This window comes from Phodopus roborovskii, unplaced genomic scaffold (genome assembly GCF_943737965.1).
Source record: "Phodopus roborovskii unplaced genomic scaffold, PHOROB, whole genome shotgun sequence".
NCBI classification, from domain to species: domain Eukaryota; kingdom Metazoa; phylum Chordata; class Mammalia; order Rodentia; family Cricetidae; genus Phodopus; species Phodopus roborovskii.
Window position 1 is genome coordinate 6,780,091 of NW_026125397.1, and position 21,769 is coordinate 6,801,859.

At 40.6% G+C, this 21,769-nt stretch overlaps 1 protein-coding gene across 1 annotated transcript in view; it reads right to left on the bottom strand.

Moving 5' to 3' along the window:
- Positions 1 to 21,769, bottom strand: part of Enpp3 (ectonucleotide pyrophosphatase/phosphodiesterase 3) — a 71,560-nt gene that overhangs the window by 14,032 nt on the left and 35,759 nt on the right. The window contains exons 11-20 of the mRNA XM_051175398.1: positions 20,689 to 20,761; positions 17,337 to 17,445; positions 13,516 to 13,644; positions 13,122 to 13,153; positions 10,296 to 10,423; positions 9,849 to 9,915; positions 8,053 to 8,140; positions 3,788 to 3,966; positions 2,269 to 2,320; positions 623 to 777 (exon numbers count right to left, since the gene is read on the bottom strand). Coding sequence (XP_051031355.1) covers positions 623 to 777; positions 2,269 to 2,320; positions 3,788 to 3,966; positions 8,053 to 8,140; positions 9,849 to 9,915; positions 10,296 to 10,423; positions 13,122 to 13,153; positions 13,516 to 13,644; positions 17,337 to 17,445; positions 20,689 to 20,761 — 1,012 coding nt within the window. The remainder of the gene's footprint in view (positions 1 to 622; positions 778 to 2,268; positions 2,321 to 3,787; positions 3,967 to 8,052; positions 8,141 to 9,848; positions 9,916 to 10,295; positions 10,424 to 13,121; positions 13,154 to 13,515; positions 13,645 to 17,336; positions 17,446 to 20,688; positions 20,762 to 21,769) is intronic.

A 21,769-nucleotide genomic window follows, 5' to 3' on the forward strand; every position in this document is an offset into this window, starting at 1 on the left:
TTGTATATAGTATGAGGCAGGGATTTTAATGGGTACCTAACTATCCCAGCACCATTTGAAGGATTGGGAGTTTGCCAATAGTGGATAGGGAAGGAGATTTATACAAGCAGGTTTTCTAAAGACACCTGTGACACAAAACTTAAGGTACATATCATGTTCTAGGGCACTAGATCCTTCAAGGGACGTTAGATAGCATTTACATTGTGCCTTTCACAGCTCTCCCACATAGGAAAATGCTTACTAAATAATCAAAGAAACAAAGAGTCCTTTATAAGTCATCATCACCTCCAAGGTGCACCTGGCACCTACTCCAGGGAGAACGGGCAGATGGTGTGACCACCCTTTTGCTTCTGTTTGAAACATCCTTCTCTCCCTCCTTACCAGTCAGCAAACTGGCCTAAACTGTTATTTCTAATTTCTCCAGGTACAACACAATGTCTTCCTTTTCTGTATCCACATGCCACCTATAAGGGCCTTTGTGTCATAACTGCAGCATTTCCTTATAAGTGACAGGGCGTCAGTACTCATTTTGTGAACTCTTCAGCAAAACAGAATTCAGCCCTAACAGCGTCCAGAGCTAGAATCTTCCCACCATGCACTGATCACCAGGCTCAATGCTTACCGGCTTGGGAAGTGTGTATGAGCTCCACATGGCCATCTTCATAGCCTTGCTAAATCCACTGATGTATTCCCTGTGGTAAAGGAGACAGTGCTCCTTGTTCTTCTGAGTCACCCTGGGCCTTCCAAATGGTACATTGACTTTCACTGTTGCTGAGACTAAAATAAAAATGACATAAAACATTTGTGACATCAACAAAATGGCACAGTGATTACCACTCTCCAATTGTGGATTATACAGCAGGTAATTGGATTAATATTTTACAGCAACCATATGAGATAGGTTATCATCTCATTATGCCTATCACAAAAGTAAAGTTCAGACAAGTAATTGAGCAAACCCAGGGGCTCAGCAGAGGCCTGAAGCCTGCCTTCTTTAGCTCCTTCTTGTTGAAGAGCTCACAAGATAAAGGTTAAGAGAAAACGAGACTCTAAACCAAAAGTGCATGTTTTGCTGGGCAGATAATCCACCTCAATAACTGTCACACTCATGGTGACGTCCTGTCCCCCAGGGGGATAGTGTTTGGAGCTGAAGCCTTTAGGTGGTGATTTAGGTCATGAAGTGTAACCCTCAAAAAGGAGATTTGACACTCAAAGGTGAGACCATGGAGTGATGTGTTATCCATTCCCACTGTGTGAGGTTAGGACCAGGAAGCAGGGCCTGGGCTGACATGGAATCTACTGGCACCTTGACTTTGAATTTTATTTCTAGACCTTAGTGAAGCAAATTTTTGTTGTTAAGTCAGCTTGTTTACAGTGTTTTAACATCCTGTATGGCTGAAGAGAGTTTACTTATTTATTTATTCATTTATTTCTGTGTCTGTGCTTATATGTTGCCATATAACTCAGCCATTAACAGCTTAACAATATCTAGAAAACTTACAATTGAACTGTACATATGCAATATCTAGAAAATTTATAGTTGAACAATATCTAGAAAACTTATCATCCACCCCTGGATAATATACCACAATAACTATTCTGATGGCATGTATATCATTATCAAGTATTATGTCATTCAAAAATGGTTTAAAGTTTATGCAGGGATATGCTGAAGTCACATGCACATACCACACCACTGTCTATAGGGAGTCGGCATCCTCAGATCCAGGGTACCCACAAGGGGTCCAAAAACAATCCCCTATAAAGACTAGGGATGATTGTATCCCTAATTTATAAATGATGTAACTGAGGTACCATGAGTTTAATACTTACACAATAATACATAATAGTAATTTGAATGGAGAAGGCACTTGTAAATTCTCTGCATGGGCTTTAAAAATAATCTTTACAACAATGTGAGGTAGGTAATTACTGTATATGAAGACACAGAGGCACAAGAAAATTAGATTTGCCCCAGGCTAGACAGTAGGGAAGCTGCAAAGCTCAGGTGCAAACAGCGTTTTAACCTGATCACATCTTAGAAAGGCAACAGAATACACGGATAGGGCACAGCCATATCAAGGATGCTCCTGGGGACTCCAGGCTAGCTACCCTGGCATTAGAATTATATGTTTGTTTGCCTGCTTCTCTTGTATATTGTTCATAAAATCTACATTCAAAGGTCTTTGTGAGTTTAGTTTGGAAAACCTTCAAAGGGCAATGTTGTGTATTGTCAGCTCTAAGTATTTACAGTTCCCCCTGACTTACTGTCTCCTTCGGTGAGATTTAGCATTTGATTGACATGTTCTACATGAGCATCCTGTAAGAAAGATAAGAGAGAGATTGGGGAATAAGTCAGCGTGTTAAGGATGAGAGGGAGAAACAGGATGGAGGGGATAAATCAGCGTTTTAAAGAATAACCACGAATAGTTCTGCAGTGATGGCACAGGGTGTTTTACTACTGAATAAAGAAGCCAGACTAAGTTGTGATTACTTTCTATTGTGTTGCCACTCAGAAACACAGAGGTATTTGTGTGTGTGTGTGTGTGTGTGTGTGTGTGTGTGTGTGTGTGTGTGTGTGTGTGGGCATCTGTGCGTGTTTGCAAAGATATAGTTAATGGGAAGAAGTATCTTGATAACAGCTGGGATTAAGTTGGGATTTGGATTCTGATTCAGCAAGCCTGGGGGTTGGCCTGAGATCCCATGTGCCTTTCCAACTTAGAAGAGATGCATAGGCTAGTTCTGAGGCCACATTTTGAACAGCAGAGGCATTCTTTACAGAGAGGGTCTCTGCAGTTACAGGCAGATAGACTAGGCTTGCAAGACCTTAAATGGTAGTAAACCTGACTTCTTTTAAGCTCCTTTATCTCTAAACTATGGAACAAATTACCCATTTATATTATTAATGACTTTTCATGGCAGTTTCAGTGACGCTATCTGGAACAGGAGTAGGAAAACACCATCTGAAGATACATACATACATACACACACACACACACACAGAGAGAGAGAGAGAGAGAGAGAGAGAGAGAGAGAGAGAGAGAGAGAGAGAGAGAGAGAGAACTTCACACTGGAATCTTTCCCCATTTTTGAGAAATTTTTATTGGACTTCTATCCTTTAACATCTTCACCCATAGCAATGAGGAACAAGCCCTACCCATACCACTTATATTTTAGGTTACTCTTCTGGTTCCTGTCCTTGGGTCCCCTCCTAGTAGTGAAATTTTATTTTATCAACACTGTCCTGGGATCTGAAGCCTAACTTCTGGACTCAGCCCAGAGCCCAATCTATTTAAAAAAGACCATCTCAGTATATACTGTCTGTTTTCCCAGTGTTCAACTGCTTCCTAATAGCTGCTTCAACAGCACCACTGTTGAAAAAAGTGTCACACAGAACACATCCTGCTTAGTGTTTCAAAGCCAGATTACAATCCTGCTCCCATTGGTCTAAGTGGCTGAGGAGAGCATCTGATTCTTAAACTGTAAGAAAATGGTTTGCAAGGGAACTCAAGAGAGTGCCATGATTACTATTTTGGATGTCTAAAGTGAGTTAATATATATATATATATATATATATATATATGATATATATAATATATAACATAACAATAAAATGTAAAATGATACTGTCTAGTTCACTGAGCATGCTCACATACTTAACCTTATAGAGCATCCACTAAGACAAAGGTCAGAGAAACAACAGACAGCTACCCAGTGAACAGCCAAGCCAGAATGCAAACTCAATGGCCCTTTTACATTCTCATAAAGACATGAAACTGTTACTTACAGACTGTAGCACCCTGCATAAGCAGCCCAGTGCATCTTCAGGCAATGCAGTAGTAAAGCCACAGGCAGAAGGTGTAGACAACTCTCTTGCATGGGATGGCTCATAAAACGGTGCCTTCAGAAGATGGTTTAGACTACCATGTGTACCATTGTTTGGTGCTGGTTGAATGTGTAGAAGATCTGTTTTTAAAAAGTAAGAATAATAAGTTCAAATTAGCTTGGACATGGAAGGTAACAACTCCTTTGGGGGGGGTATGCAGGGACACTCAGAGTTTAATGCCTGTTATAAAGTCTGTTGCTGTGTAGCTCCATTTTGCAGATATGACTTAGACTGACCTCCATTCCCCAAAGCCTTCAGCCTCTTGCCTGTTTACACTGATGCACTATGGTAACCTCCATGAACTTCTATTCCTCTAAAGAAGAATGTCATTTTGTCCCTTACACATGCCATGAGTGTTAGGTACTGAAAATTATACTCCTTGTTGTTTGTTTATACTTTATTTGTTTGCTTGTTGTTTGTTGTTGTTATTTGTTGTTGTTGTTGAGACAGACTTGCTGTATAGCCCTGGCTGACTTGGAACTGGCTGTATAGACCAGGCTGGCCTAGAATTCAGAAATCCACCTGCCTCTGCCTCCCTAGTGCTGGGATTAGAGGTATGTCCCACCATGCTTGACCAAGGATGATGTTCTCAGGGAAGGAGAAATGGCTGCTGTTGCAGAAGACCCTAGTTTAATTTCCAGACTCTGTATGGCAGTTCCCAGCTGCCTGTGACCCTACTTCCTGGGGACCCAACCTCTAGCCTCTGCAGGTTCCTGTACATACATGGTGCCCAAACATTCATGTAGGTGCACATATATACACATAAAGAAAATTTTTAAAAAACTTTTTAAAAAGTTATACTATTAATAAAAACATGTTTCTGGCAGTTAATTTGAAATCTTACAGTCTATATAATTACAAAAACTTCTTTAAGGCTGAATATTTTTTTAAACTTAAAATAGAGGCCAGTGAGATGGCTCAGTAGGCAAAGGTACTTGCTGCCAAGCCTTATGATTTGAGTTGGATCCCCAGGACCCATGTGACTCCTGTAAGTTGTCATTTGGCTTCCACAGGTGCTCTGTATCACACACAGGTGCATATGAGTACACACACACACACACACACACACTTAGCATAATAAAATAATTAAACTAGCAAATTTTGTTCTCTTTTAGTGAACTTTCTATTTGTCTTGTAAAAACAAATCATATAATATTTTATATGCATTGTCATTTTAGAAGCTGAATGATAACAGGGTCATTTGAAACTGGGCCTAACTATCTCTTTTTGGTGGAGAAGATCTTCTTCTGGTCTAGTTAATTAGCTTTGGTGAGACAGATGCCAGCAAACCACTTTTCCCTGGGGTACTGGGCAGGTATTTATATTGTCAAAGCTGTTGAACTCTATTAAAATATCATCTTTAGGGTTAATAATAAATTCTTTGTTTTCCTCTAAATGAGCAAAGACAGCTAGCAGCTGTTGGATTGTCTCTTGCTGTCCTGCCTGCTTGGAGTGAAAGGACGCCACTTAACGAATGCTTTTATGGCAACACCAGTTATTCCAAACACTTGACAGATGCCTTCCTGCTGAAGACTGTAGAGGATGTCCGCGGCCCCTGAAGGCCGAGCGGCAGCCATGTTTCCAATCCTTCCTAATGAACTTTTGCATCGTCACAATCCACTAGGAACTGTAGTTGGTCCTGCAGTCATTGCCACCTGGTCACAGAGGCACCACCTCTCTTCCTATCTAGCTGTGACTGGGACTACAATTGGTAAGAAGCACAAGTCTGGAAAACTGTGATTGGTGCTAGGAGACAAAGCTGTGATTGGCCCAACAAATGGGTGTGTCTGGTCCAAACAGGTTGCAGTTCACTCCGTGAGTGGGCTGGAAGGTTATCTCCCGCACCGCCTCCCCTGATGCTGCAGTATAAGCCCTCCACCCCCAAGGCTTGTCTTGCTTGAGTTGTCCTTTTGACCTATTGTCAGTATTGCAGACTGCGCTTCTAGCACATAGAAAACAGCCACAGGGACAATGGCGGAGACAGCTGAAGAAGGCAGAAGCAATGGTGTCCAGCCTCCTGAGTGACCTGGCTAGATGCCCCACACAGTCCCGGCAGAGGCAGCTACCCAGAGTAGTCTGGCGCCAACCAAGCTGAGGAAACAGCCTGGGCAGAGATAAAAAGCCATGGGAAGAGGAAAAAGATACACATGGTGAGAAAGTGGACAGTCAATACTGGCGAAGGATAAACAGCTATATGGAGTCAGAGAACAGAATAAGTGGACTTGGGCCACCAAACGTGTTCCAAAGGGCTGCCAAAAACTCACAAACCCCTGGCTGCCAAGGGCCAAGAAGGCCTGATACACAAGACCTGCATGAGGACCGAACACTAGAGGGCGCCACTTGACTGCTGCAGTTGATGCTGCCACTCCTGCTCACCAAACTGGTAGAACTAGATAGAAACAAGTTTTGAGAAGCCACAGAGTGCTTGAAGAGCTCCTTCCTGTCTACCCAGGCCTTCTATCCGGGTAGAGCAAAGGACCAGCAGACAACTGCAGGCAACTAACACTCAGGGTGATGGCAAAAAACAAAGTCCATTATGGGACCCTCAGAACAAAAAGCACATATCTCCTGGAATGTGTAAGATCACACCAGCACTCAGATTTCTGACCCTTGTCTCTCTGGCCTGCCCCTCTCTCTTCCTAAAAGCTCTTTGTACCCCAAATATGGGATGGGGTCTCGTATGTCTTTTTCAGAGCCAGTTTGAGTGAGCATGCTCCCTTCCACAAACTTCTTCAACATGGTTTTGTTTGTTTTCCACAAACATCTTCAACATGGTTTTATTTGTTTGTTTTTCACGAACTTCTTCAACATGGTTTCGTTTTGGTTTGGCTTTTTTTCTGTAGATTCCTCAGATTCCTGTGACAATCTGCCACCTAAGACCTCCTCAAGTCCTGTCCAGTTCCTTCTGATCACCCCAACAAAGCCAGCATCCCTGACCCAAGCCCAGCTTTGGGAACCAAGAATTTAAATTGTTAAAACTGTGACAAATAAGGCTGTTTTAAGGTTTTGGACATTTATGTATGTGTCTACTTAGTTACTTTATTTATTTATTGTGATGCGGGAGGGGCATGCATTTGGGGATCAGAAGACAGCTTGTGGGAAGCAGTTCTCTCCTTCCACCATGGCTGTCCCAGGACTGAACTCAGAAGGCACCTCTACCTGCTGTGCCACCTCGACAGCCCCCACCTTGTGTTTAAATAGAGACTTTTGTCCTCCTAAGTCACATTCAGTTATGACAAGCCAACAGCAAGATTAAGGAAAACAATAGTCAATCTGTCCATGCCCACCTGACAGTGAAATCGCAGCCCCTCCCTCCTCATACGGTCTAAGCCAATGACCTGTTGATATGGTAGACTAAGGCAAGTAAGTAGAAGGAGATTTGGTTCCTAAAACACTGATTCTTTATAGTCTTTTTTTTTTTTTTAACACTAATTAGTGTAATAACAAGTGTCTTGCAAAATGAGACTTTATTACCCCTTTTAGTTCCAGATGTGTTTTCCTTTTAGCTGAATTTGTGTGTATATGTATGTATGCATGTGTGTGTATGTGTGTGTGTGTGTGTGTTTGTATATGTAAATAAGGGTGAAGGTGTCAATGTATGTGTGTTCATGTAGAAACCAAAAACTGATATCAGGTTTCTCCTTCAACCTCTTTAAACTTTACTTTTTGAGACATGGTCTCTCAGTGAGGCTGAGTCAGTTGGCCAGACTGGCTGGCAAGTGAGACCCAGGGATCTGGCTGAGTCTGTTCTATCAGTAACTACGATGAACCACTTTACCCCAGGTGCTGAGGACCTGAATTCAAGTCTCAATGCTTATACAACAAGAAGTTTCCTGACTAACATATCTCTGAGGACTCAGGTATGTTTACCTTTTCAAAAATTAGAATTGTTATTTCATTTTTCTAATTTTTAAAAAACTTATCATTTAGTCATTAAAATATTAAAAAGAAAAAATTTGCCTTCCTAAGATACAAAATTTATCATTATTTGTAAAACAAGAGGAGTTACTTAAGTAACCAAAACTCTGAACAAGAAATTCTCCTTATCTTTCCAGTTCCCATCTTCTTAACACAGAGCAGGCTGCCTTCAATTTATCCCCAATTTCAAATCAGAAATATATTACAAATACTCCACCCTTGCTGTGATCTGACTTAAACATACTCACCACACAGTAGATTATAGACTTCAATATTTTCAAATGGTTCGATTTCAATGTTCTCTTTAAAGCTGGGTCCGTGAGCCAAAAAGATCGCCTACATGGTAAGAGTTACGTTATTACTAGATGACGTCTAACTCACAAGTGTAGAAAGAGACAAACGTACTTTTGTTTATGCTGTGAAGATGTGGCTTTGCCAAGGCACCTTCTGATTGGTTTAATAAAGAGCTAAGTGGCCAATAGCTAGGCAGGGAAAGGTTAGACAGGACTTCTGGGGACAGAGAGGACTATCAGAAGGAGAAAGGAGGAATGAGCCTGGCCTACAGAATGGGATAATATAAGAGCCACATGGTAGAATGTGGATAATGCAAATACGGGTTAATTTAAGTAATAAGAGCTAATTGAAAACCAGTCTCAGCTGAAGGCCAAGCTTTCTTAATTAAAAAGTCTCTGTGTCATTATTTGGGAGCTGGCTGTCAGGACAGAGAAAGACTCATTACCTGTTTTCTTCTGAGACAACCCCCTATTTGTTCCTTAGGCCTCTGTAAGAATTTCTTTTTAGGGATGAGAAATGTTTTTTAAAACAGTTTCCACCTGTGGTGTGTGCAATTGCACTCAACTGTGAGTCGGGCTGTATTTACACTGCTTTACCCTGCTTCCCCAGCTCCTCACACGCAACACATCAGGAGGAAGCAAGCGACAGTAGGAAGCCTATTGTCAGCATATTTCTTGGACATTTAGAAGGTAGAACATTGGTCTTAGCACACTATACGCTCTTCCTATTTCTTGCATGTCGGTGCTCAAAGATTGCAATGCATGAGGATTTGGAAATGCTGGCCCTTTCGGAGCTAAACACTTGCACAAATTTCTAAACCTGCCTCTTCTCTGACACCTCTTCATGTACTTGTGGGGTAGAGGGGGCTAAATGTTTCCTATTCGTATTTAATTAATTAAATAATTCACATTTATACCATTATTTAAGGTCACAAACAAGTAAAGCGACAAACACAGAATTCTTTTCGATTCGTGGAATACCCCAGTTTTTCTAAGGGAGGAGAATCGGGTTGCAGGGACCACAAGTTCGGTGTGGTTTTGCCACGGAGGAGTGTGAGCCGGGCTTTCTCAGGCTCTCCTTCCCTGGGCCTCAGACCTGTACATACTCCTCAGTGTCCCCCACTGCTCTGTCCTTTTGCTTGTGATTGCTTCCTCAAGTTTCCTCACAGAGATGTCCTGCACGAGTCCATGCTTTCTCTGTATTTGAACTCAACCCCCAAGTGCAGCGCCTTGACCTCTGTGTTTTAAACTGTTTCTGTGCCCGAGACTCGGGTTTTATTTCCAGCACAGACTGTTGAATCACCTCTCATTGCACATTTACTATGCACTTCAGACTTGCATGCCCAGCTTTTCTCCTGCTTCCTCCTTCCCAGCCAACAGCAAGCATGGTCAAACACCTTCCGGTAGTTTGCCAAGGCTCTCTTGTCCCCAAAAAATGATGAACGCCCCAAAGTAGGGCTCCCACACTGGTTACTTCTTCTGCATGGGGCACTTGCTGTTCCCTCAATACTGGACAACATTGTGTCATCTTGGAGTCTCTGCTCAAATGTCACCTGGGCACCTCCAGCTCTTTCAGTCTAGATTAAGCTGCATCCCACCCTCAAAGAAACCTACCCCAAACCTTACCCTGCTCTACTTTTCCTGTGTGCACAACAGCACTTCACCTGCCATGGCAAAGCACACATTCCTCCTGTATGAGTTACTTCTCATCTCACTGTCCATTTGTTTCTATTTAAAAGTTGCAGTGTTACCTCCATGCTCTTAAACTCGTTGTTGTAGCCGTGTGTCCCTCCTCCACAGCTTGAACTTGACGTGCTCCTGTGGAGAGGTGACACCATTATACACTCGTCTGTATTTGTTCTCCGGCTCATTTACTCGGAGATAAGGCAGCTAACCATCCCAGTGGTCACTCTCAGCCCGGATGATGAGAGCCTTTACTCATGTGTCAGGGTGGAAATGTGCTGTCACTCAAAACCTCCACAGCACTTGTAAGCAGTTTCAACCTCCATCTTTTGATCTGTATTATGAAAACTAAGACCCTAAGAGCAACCCTGTACCAGAAATATCAGCAACCAGGAAGTGCTGGGTAACATGAAAGGGCCAAAGCCTTGTGAGTGTTTGGAGAAGTTAACCCCTAGCAGGAGAGGAGCACTAAAGGAATACAGGGCCAAAGGTTTCTGCTGGGGGTAGACACAGACCTCATAGCCAGCCACTGTCGATCCACCATGAGATGAGCTTTGTCGATCCTGACATTTTTGGCATAGTGCAGTCGTTTCGGCAAGTCAGGAGTCAAGTAGGGTTTGAAATGTTGATCCGGTTTCCGGCACTGAAAAAAAAAATGGGGGGCGGTTTGAGCGTTTCTCCGTTGTGACAGGTCAAATCTGCAGACTAACTTTTAAAACTTCAATTTAAACTGGGTGGTGGTGGCTCACACCTTTAATCCCAGGCAAAGACAAGCAGGTATTTGTGAGTTCGAGGCCAGCTTGGTCTGCAAAGTGAGTTCCAGGACAGAGAAAACCTGTCTAACTCCTGTTACACAGAAAAGCCCTGTCTAAACCTTAAGTTTTTAGCAATTTTTAGAGGTGGCTTTGGTGCTGGAGTAATGGCTTCAGCAGTGAGAGCACTTGCTGTGTCTGCCAAAGACCCAGGTTCAGTTCCCAGCTCCTTCATGGTGGCTCACAACCACCTATATCTCCAGTTCCTAGGACCCCAATACCTCTTCTGACTTCCTCAGGATCCTATAAGCACATGGACACATAAACCCATTCAGGCAAACATACACAAACATTTTTTAAAAAGTCTTTTCTAAGTGGCTTTAATATTAGCTAATAAACGAGGAATATTAACCCTATTATCCCAAGGCCAAATATAACAATCATGTTATAGTTATCATTATCACAATCATTATATTGAAATTTAAATTTTAAGAAAATGTTTAAACTTTTTCTTAAATTTTTATTCTTCAGTACTGATCTTATGATACCACAAATTTCTCCTTCCTTTTTTGACAGTAAGTTATGTGTAGATTTATAGTGACAAGTTCATTTTTTTTGAGTCTAAATTATATATGTTAGTAGATATGGACACAAATACACATGTTAATTTAATTGTACCCAAAAATCCTATTAAAATTGACTCATCTGATCTTTTTAACAACTATTTCCTTAGCGCTCAAGTCACTTAAGTAGCATTTGAGACTAAAGACACTCTTCTATTTGTGAAAGGTTCATAGGTTCATCACAAATTAATAAAATTTTATTAAACAATTGTTTGATAATCACTACTTTAAAACCTTAAAGATGAAAATTACATTAGTGTCTGTTCATGCAAAGAAAAAAGGAAGAATTGAGAAACAGAATTACAAAGAAACTTTCATAAACTGAGAAACAAAATGGGAAAAAGTAAACATATAAGTAAGACTATGAAGAAATGAAACTTCCTTTCTTATTCTCGTGTATTTTGAACCATAGTATCTCATCTTACTTATCCAGCTTGTGTCACTATTATCTCTTAGGCAATTGCAGAAGAAACATGAGAACAAAGGAAAGAGGAAAGTGGCGGCTCGCTAATGACCCCAAGCATTGCAAACATGGTGCCAGCAGGGTGTGCTCTTTCTCCTCCCCTCTCCCTTGCTGAACTTGCTAGATTACATTACTAAAGCTAGCCTCCAAGGTCCATTGCCTCATCTGGCCCCCAACTCATTCCTGAGACTGAACACCAAGGTCCAGCCATTAAAATTCATTGTTTGCTACATTGGCTAACCTGTCCGATCAGGACTTAACCAACTCACACTAGCAAAGACTTGTTTGTCCTTTTCTCCTTAAGAAAGATCCAGATGCAGCCCCCCTCCCCTCTTCCCGCTTGCCCCTCTGGGGTAATAAACCTCCTTGAAGCTGAGAATTTGGTGTCTGGGTGTGTTCTGCACCGACCCCGGGGCCCCTTACCAAAAGAAAGTATTTATTGGACAACTCTGCCAGGTATTTGTTTGTTCTGTTGTTGTTTTGGTTTTGTTTGACTATTTCAGTATCTTTCTAGACTTCTTACTATCTACCTCGGTATTTTTGTCGCTCCCTGGCAGGCACACAACAATGCTGAGTACAGCTCCCCACAAGACAACAGAGCACGCCTCTGAGATCCGCAGGTAACTGACTGATCACTCGTTTCCTCAAGATGTGCAGTTGGGGTAAATCCGGAGAAGATGGGTTAGCCTAAGTCGGCTTCTAATAAAGCACCTGGTTATTCTTTGTGTTTCAGAATTTGGTGCATAGACATCAGATTTAAGACTAAAACGTGTCTCTCATCATCATTAGCACAGTGTGGAGGTTCCAGTTCAGGTCTGCTTGAGACTGCGCTACTGCATTTTTCCAGGAATAACAAACCTCTTGGAGAACCAAAGCTCTGTTCCCCCACGCTATGTAGTTCCACACCTAACCTGCATGTGTGATGCCGTAGAGAAGGACCTCAAAGCATGAGCTCCTCAACCCTTTGCGCCTCTCGGATATTAGAGACGTGTTCCTCTTCCACAGCAGAACTTCAACTGCAAATAGATCATTAAGTAATAGAACGCAAAAAAAAAAAAAAAAAAAAAAAAAAAAAAAAAAAAAAAAAAAACAAGCGTACTTAGAGAGGCCTGAAGTAATTTGGAAGCCCTAGGCCTTGCAGTTTGAGCACTGCATTATGTAGTTCACCGGTAGGGGGCGAAGTTGATTATCAGTGCTAAAGGTTTCTGTGCTAGCATCGCTTTGAATTTGCAAGAGGTTCCAGATGACTTTAACCACTGTGTATTTTTACTCAGTGTTTCTTTATCCTCAGTAGTTTGTATTCCATCATCCCGGCTTTGTTCTGACTGCTGCTTACAGTGCATACTTGAAACAATTTAGCGTCATTTGTTTCATTAATAAACAATAAATCCCATACAATAGGTATGTATCTGTGGCCTAATTTTTACAGCAGTAGCAGCATCAACAACAACAATATATCTTAGACACATAAACATATCATAAAAACTTCTAAAAGGGACTTACACTGAGGTTCCTGACAATTTCTTCAGAATTAACTGTTTCAAAACAAAAGGATAAATCACATTACACATAAATCACTGCCAAAGAATGCACACAACTATAGCAAATTTGACACGCACATTTATTTATCAATAACTGTGATTTAGAAAAATTAGTTAAAAAATTCTTAAATCAAAACATCACTTTAGAAATGAAGGCTGGAGTACAATCTGTTTTGACCCAACAGTGTGAGCCAGCGAGCACCATAGATCATGTAGACTAACTACACTTAAACGTGGAGATTTCTCACATGCTTTTGTGTGGTTTTCCCCAAAAGACACAAAGCAGCCCATAGTCTCAACGGGATGCCAGAACCTGGTAACTACAGTTACTCCTGGAACATTTCCTTCATACTTACAGGTGAAAAAGTCCTGAGGGATGTTACGCGACCTGATGCGAGGGGCAGGTCCTTGGTACATATAGAAGTTTATTTGAGGGAAATAATCTGTCATGTATTCTACCTTGTCACAGTAGGTCTGGTCCATCCCTAAAATAAAAGAAAAACTGCATTGGCCGTGTATGTAAATGGTAACAATTGTCTGTCTTCGGAATGTCAAATACAGGTTTCAAACGCAAGTAAGGTGAGGACTTGTACAACGTATTCAATTATTATTCTGCAAATGTCAGAGTTTGAAATGGGAGGCACTGTGTAGGAAAACTCAGGAATAGAGACTCGGTGGGAAAAAATAAGTAAATCATTTGTTTAGTGCAGATGGATTAAAGGACTGAAAGGACTTGCTTTAGAAGGTACATTTGAAGTTCAGTTAGATACCATGTTCTCTAGAACCCACTGTTAATGAGTATTTGTTTTTACTTTTTTTTTTTTTTTTTTTTTTGGTTTTGTTTTTATGGGAAGATTCTTAAGACTGCACACAAATTTTAATTTTAACATCTTCCTTTAATAAGATTCTCATGACAATTCTTCCTGTAGTTTCAAGTCAGCAGGCAAAGATATAGGAAACCACTTTGGAAGCTTTAAGTGCATATTACAGTGGGAGTTGGTGGGGCATGGAGGTGGTTTTATGGTGAGTGCATTGGTGTGCAGGAAGAGGGGTCTGCTTCCTGTCCTAATGAGCACAAACAAACTCAAGAGTTAACCTGGAGCTGGGAAACAAGAGGAGACAGGGCTCTGAAATACAAGACTAATGCTTACACACAGAGTGGCCACATAGTTTAAGAAATACAAGGAGCTCAGTAAGACTTCCCTGTGCAGTAAGTGCAGCAGCCATTAAACACAGCCAGCTGTGGCAAAGAAATCATGACTAAAAGGCAGCCTGGAACCCTTTTAGACTAGTAACAACTGGCCCACATCTCTGATAACTACTATCAACTCTACTTGACTTTACTTCTCAGAAAATAAAGCATATGGACTGACTTGGCTGTGGGCCCAGGCTGGCAGGAAAGTGCTAGCAACAAAATGGCACCCGCAACGTGGGTACTAAGAACATGCACTTAAAACACTTGACAAAAGCTTAAAAAGGGATTTTAAAAACAAAAGAACAGAGACAAGCAAGGCTTCTTGGCAGCAGCATTTTTCTCGGGTGGGCTCTATTTTGTTAGAGACAAGCAGAGATTTGCGTGGCTGCTTTCTTGACTGGGCATAAGTGGCAAACCCTGTTAACAACTTAATGGTGTGTATGAGAGCTAGCAATGGTAGTGAACACGTCTCCAAGCTGGCAGCATGCTGCTGGATGGTAGCACAGACCGAGGCAGTGAGCACGGATCTCAGTGCTGGTGGTAAAATTACTCCTGCCATATTGGAAAGCCAGCCACAAAAACAACCACCTCTTTAATTTTAACAATGTTGTTTTTAACAGATAAAAGACTCATGGCCAGAAAAAGATAAAGATTTACAGTAAAGGCACATTAAGATAAAAACCTCTGAAGGTTTAGAGTGTGTTTTAAAATATACTTAGGCTTGGGAGAGAAACAGAAACAGGATAAACTGACTTTAAAAAAGAAAAAGAAAGAGAGTAGCTAGGTGTGGTGGCTCACGCCTTTAATTCCAGCACTTGGGGGGGGGGGCAGAAGCAAGCAGATCTCTGTGATTTCAAGGCCAGCCTTGTGTACAGAGTGAATTCCAGGGCAGCCAAAGTTACACAGAGAAACCATCTCAAAAAATGAAAAAATAAAAATAAAAGAAATAGAGTAATAAAAAAGCTACCTAAAGATGGGAAATACACAGAGTCTGGATACTGTATTTTATTGTGTTGTCTTTGAATTGCTCAATTGCTAAGGAACGAACAACAACTGCTAAAACACACTTGATTATCAATGCTGCTGAATTAATCTAACTTATATATTTTAAAAGGGTTTTGACTTCAAATTTTAAGTCTAAGGACAGGTTACTGGGGAAAAGAATTTCTATTTTTGTTTCCACAGAAAATGAGAAGCTGTGGATTCCTTCCATATTAACATGGTTTAAGTAAGACCCCCCTGAAGCAGTGTTCCAGGTAATCCAACATTCAAAACAGCTGGGACAAGGCAGCCTTGCAGACTACAGCCAGCATTTCCTATGGTATTACAGTGTCCCTACCCAGCAGGAAGCAGTTTGAAAAGAACAATGCCCAAATTCACAAATATTGTCTATAAATGTTTGTTTTCATTTAATTGGAGTTGGTTATAAATGGTTAATGATCACAACCAATCTCTTTTTAAAGGTAAAAAGGAGATTGTGGTATAGAAATGAATACTTTGTTTTGGAATGGATTTTCATTTATTGATACAAATTTAAGGTCAATTTTGTGATAAATATATTTCTCCTCTTGTTTAAGTATTGTGTTTATATAGCCCATTAACGATGTAACATATAATTAAGTACAAATTACAGATAGTTACCTATGATAGTCAAAGCTTATAGTTAGGTTGGTTAGATTTTCTAGATATATACAGATATGTTTCAATTGGATATTCTTCAAACCTTTCAAAGACCTACAGAATATGACATTTATTTAGGGTTTTTCTTAAAAGTGAAGCACAACTGCTCCTGGTAACACCAACTGTGTCAGAAAGGAAAATGGACATCGGAGAAACTCATTATGGAGTTTACTCTCAATATGGCAAGACTAACCTTTTGGGCAAGAAACTGCTCTTGTCTGGACTGTTTGACTTTATGCTGTATAAACTGGACATGCAGGACCCACAGAAAATGACTGCTGATACAAGATGAACATTTGCTACAGGGTTCCTGCTTCATGAAAGAGTCTGCCAGATAGTCTACAGGACACAGAGGAAAAAGTGGCTGACAAACTGCCAATACAGGTGGACAGTTTAAAGTTTCCTGTTTTGCTGAGGGAGTCTCCAGACACCCTATGGCCTATAGGCTGAAAATGGAACATTACAGAAGAACTTCAGGTGACTGACCAGGTGAGTTGTCTCTGTCATTTCTAGAGTTTATATATTATCCTTCTGTGGTCTTTGATGGAGTTGAAGACAGATGGTTATGGTTATAGCTTTCCTTAGTTAGGATTAAAGATAAGTTACATATAAGACTTTGGACTCACAAAGATAGGATAGATGATAGAACATTTTCTTTTATTCCTGATGATGTTAATGGACTAAATGTTGTTAACTATAGTTCTTATTTGATAACTGTTTTGCTATATATTTTACTGTGTTAAAGTTAAAACCCTTCTTTTATTTTAGACAGAAAAGAGATGATAGGAGATGTCATTCTGTAAATATGTTTCTCTTATTGGTTAATGAATAAAGCCTAGTTGGCCTATAGGAAAGCAAGATAGGTGGGACTAGGAAACTAGGAGAACTGGGGGATTTAGTAGAGGAGGCGCAAGATGTAGGACGTAAGGTAAGACCACGTGGAAACACTTAGATTGATAGAAATGAGTTAATATTTAAGACAGAACTAGACAATAAAAAATGCTAGTAACTGGCCAATATTTTCATAATTAATATAGTGTCTCTGTATATTACCTTGAGGCTGATGTGGCTGTGGGATCAGGCTGTAGGGAACATGTTCATAATAAAATGGACAGATATCAGAACTATTAAATAATTAAGGTAGAAATTTTATACCTCTTTCCATGATCTACATAAAATTCATTTACTTTCTCAATAGCATCTACATCTGGAAATCCAGATTTAAAATAGCACCACCATTTTTATTGTTGGAGGGATAAGATGTAGTCAGTGATAAAATATAATTTTAATAAAAGGACATACCATGATCAGCCAGAAGGATTATATTGACACAGTTGTGTAAATTCCTCTGCTTCAGACCCTCCATCAACATTCCAAAGGCACCATCAACTAACTGCAAGGCTTGAATTACCTGAAAAGAATTTTTTTTTTAGAGTTAAAGTTGCCATTTTATGTTGTCTCAGCAACTGAATAATTACCCAATCAAGCAAAAAAAATTAAGCATATTTTCTTCTCTAAAATTGTTGGGACTTGAAATACAACCCCAGAGACAGTACCTGTGTCACCACAGTTACCAAATGCAAGTTCTGTCACTTTCTATAAATAGCAACAACAAAGTTGAATCACGTTTCCTATAAAGAAAGTCTGACTAAAGGCTTATAAGGTATGAAAGAATATTGAATATCAACAAATACCATTCAGCTACAGATGTTTTCATAAGTGGTACGAATCTTCATATTCCTAAAAGAACCAAAGGGTTGCAAACATTTTGAAGGGTAATATAACAGTGATAACCAGACTGTTAAAAGGGAATATAGTTCATAACCCAGTAATTCTATTTCTATGTAAACATTACATGCAAAGAAACTCATCATGTTGTTGACTTGTAGTTATAATTCTAGGAAAAATTTTATGCACAAATTTTATGATGCACATGCTACAGTCCTTACAAGGTCTCTCTCTCTGTCTGTCTGTCTGTCTCTCTCTCTCTCTCTCTCTCTCTCTCTCTCTCTCTGTGTGTGTGTGTGTGTGTGTGTGTGTGTGTGTGTGTGTGTTGCTGCAGATCAGACACAAACATGCTAAGCAAGCTGAACTACTCTCCCTACCCATAAAAGAACAAAGGCATACGCAAGTGCTCACAACACCATATTAAACATTAACAAAAGAAAATCAAATTGTAAACTTGGTTATTCATATTACATAACCCTGGTTTTGTATGTAAGCATCTCACCCTTTCTAAGTAAAAACAAATGAATAGGAAACTAAAAGAAATGCATGAAGTCACATCAACAATGCTTGCTTTTGACCAGTGAATTGAATTGGGATTCATTTTCATTTAATTGTTTATAGTCTTTTTTTTAACTTTATATAATTTACTTTATATAATTTTTTTTTACTTTATCAAAATAGTACAATGCAGTGACATAAAGTTTAATGAAATTTCTAAGTTGTCACTTTTCAGTATTCTTAGTGAAAAGGGAAGTATTATAGTAATAGATTGTGGAAATGTGTTTTGTCTCTCATACTATTACAACAATTAGTCTTTGTTTTCTTCTTTAGAGAGAGTATTTCACAAATCCGACAGAGTTAAAGACATTAGCTAATTCTCACATAAAATCCTCACAGAAAACACTCATGGATGTGGAATGTCCTCTTGTAAAGACTTAGCATGTTCATGGGCCCACAGTTGCTAAGAGGCAAAAATACTGGAACCAGCCCATGATCTGTCTTATACCAATCTATCACCAACTCCAAGATGCTCATCTGACTCAGTCTCAAGGGGTTTACAGTCTACTTTTTCTGTCACTGTCCCAGATCCCAGTGTCCCTTTCCATGTCACCATCCTATCCACATCCCCCACGCACACCAAGAGCCAGTTATCATTCTGTGACCTCTCCTAGCCCTTGCTACATTGTCGCCACTGGACTTCCCACAGTCTTGATATCACTTGTGCCTGTATCCATCCCCCTTTAAGGTTGATATGAGCTGTTGCAGGGCAGGAGCCATATATCCCAACTCATCACATGTCTGCTAACTCCCCTTGGCATCTTTTAAGAATCTATACTCTGTAGAAGGAAAAAGTGGGCAGATCTTCTAATGCGGTTGGTTTTAATGTCATCTTGGCACAAATTAAAATAGTCTGAATAGGAAGTCTTGCCTGAGGAACTGTCCTGACCGATGTGGAAAGGCCCACCTCGACAGTGGGCAGCTCTTGCAAGCTGATTTGCCCTGTTGTTGCTTCTCACTTTCTAGGTTCTCAATTCCTGACTGAGAACACTGAGGCATCTCGCCTTATGGACTGAGGAGCTGACTGCGGTGGCTCCCTAGCAAGAAACAGCCATTCTGGAATTATTCCAGTTACTAAGGAACCGAGCTTCCAGGACAAAACAATTCCTGTGTGGTTTGGATGTCATTACTTTTGTAAAGCCCACTTAATAAATGATTTTTGGATGTGTGTGTGTGTGTGTGTGTGTGTGTGTGTCCATCCCCTTGATTCTGTTCCTCTAGAGAACCCTGACAGAGCCCTCTTCCAGGAAGCCACAATCCCACCCACATCACTGGAACAGGGCCTCTGCATAGAGACCGCTGAGAATCAGGGTTTCTTCATTTGCAGCACATCCCGTGATTACTCCGAGAGCTTAAACTCCATACTTTTAAAACTAGAGCACAGACAGTTAATGGTATCCAATCTAAGTCAAATGCAGAGGTGGATACATGCAGGACAGCGTTCCTCCTCAAATGATTTATCTTATCAAATGTGTAGCAGCAATCATAGAGAACGGTTAAACTAGGGAACAAACAGAAGGAAGGTTTTGGATTTAGTGAGTTATTCACCCCTCAGATACACCAGAGTAAGTGTAAAATGCTTCATTCTCCAGGATGGTACCAGAAGGCTAAACAGGCCCCCGGGTTGTGAGAACTGAGCAGGGCCTTGCATTAGGAGCCATTTTGGATTAATAGGAGAAAAGTAAAAGAACCTCACTGGTAAATAGCAAAGGAAGAGGCCCAAGCAAACATGCTCACATTCCCATAGGGCACCTTACTCCTGGAAGCTCTGAAAGCTTCACATAATGGCCAAAACCACAGAGGTTCAGTGGGGTTTAGAAAGCACTATGGCTTTGTTCATTGAGAATAGACTGTAAGTACAATAGCCATGTGGAAAAATTGTATGAGAATGGTCTAGCTAATGAAGAACTTGTCATTAGCAGCCACTCCAGTGGTACCTAGGGCTCTGAGAGGAATCAGTCCCAGAGGTGCTTGTGAGGAGCTATGAGTGACGGGGTATGAGAGACAGCTGGGGCACACCGCAAGAGTCGGGCAAGTGACTTCGCTTGAAATGTCCACATTACAGTGCTGAGTATCTGGCTTTGAGTTCTCAGTATGTGAATTAACAATGCCACGCCAAAGTCTCCATCAGATTGTCAATCAAAAGGATTAAGAAATGATTAACCAGGCAGTTATCTTTCCAGAACTTTCAACTATTTCACTATTAAACTAAAATGTTGACTTTAGGCTTTTGAGCATTTGATCTTGTGTGTTTCTTCAATGTGTGTGTTCACTAGAGGTTTTAAGAATCCAGTCTTATTTTGTAGGTTAGGGCTGAATGAGTCTCCATTTGTTTAGAAACAAAAATCAAGCAAACAAAACCACTTACTCCAGCACTGACTGGTCCACTCTTATGCCCTGCAGAATCAGGTTCTTCCACATAGATGGTATAAAAACTGGGTCTAGGGGTAAAATCGAGAGAAAGGAAGACATTAACCATGGGATTAACCAAGACATTAAGCCTAGGGATGGTTTTTAGCATCTTGTAGTTCATGAACATGCTGGCTCTTTCACTCTGTGAGGCCCTCATCCAGATGAGTGGATGCACTTGGTTTGAGTAGAGCTGAGTCTTCTAATGAGAAGTAAACAATTCTTTCCCAGAATAAGCACTATTGTGGCTTAGTTGTGAAAACATACCTGGCTCTTGTAAGACCTCTCTCAATGTGCCTAGCCCTTTCTACTTCCTGGTGTCTGGCCTTTGGTGACTCTCTGTTCTATGCCTAGTTTCTTTGTCAGCATCTGGTTTCTGATGGAATGGTTTCTGTTTACCTGGTGCTCCCTTTCTTATGCCCTGACTCCAGTCTGTGGCCTGGGCCTTGCACCTGCCCTTCAAGCTCCTGAAGTCTATCCTCAGAGACAGGTGCAAGAGTCTCTAACATTTCTGACTCCGCTCGATCTTTGTATATCTGCCTCTGCTTTTGGGGATTGACTCTATCTACCTTTATTGAAAACGTCAACAAGCCCCCTCTCCAAACACTTGTTCTCAGCAATAATTCTTGAAAAGTGCTCATTATAAAGCAACGCCAATAGCTAGTATAGTGACACATACCCGTGTCAACTCCAAACACATGTGTCACCTCAAAGAGTCATGATAAAAGAGCTTATTGTGAAGCCAAATATTTGTGACCATGGCCTCAGGGCATAGATTTAGTTTACCTCACATTCTACATTCCAAAAGGGAAGCAGTCTCATGAAGTTCATACAGTATCAGAACTGAGAAAGCCGTGGATCAAGACATTTTCAAACACATTGGTGAGAACACCAAAGACATGGGTTACAGCAAAAATGGAAACAACTCTGCTATCAATTCTAGAAGCTACTGATCACATTCTTAGCCCATCGATTGGTAGAAACTGGAGTCTTGTTAAGTTAATATATTCCAAAGGTTTTTTTTTTTTTTTTTTTTCATG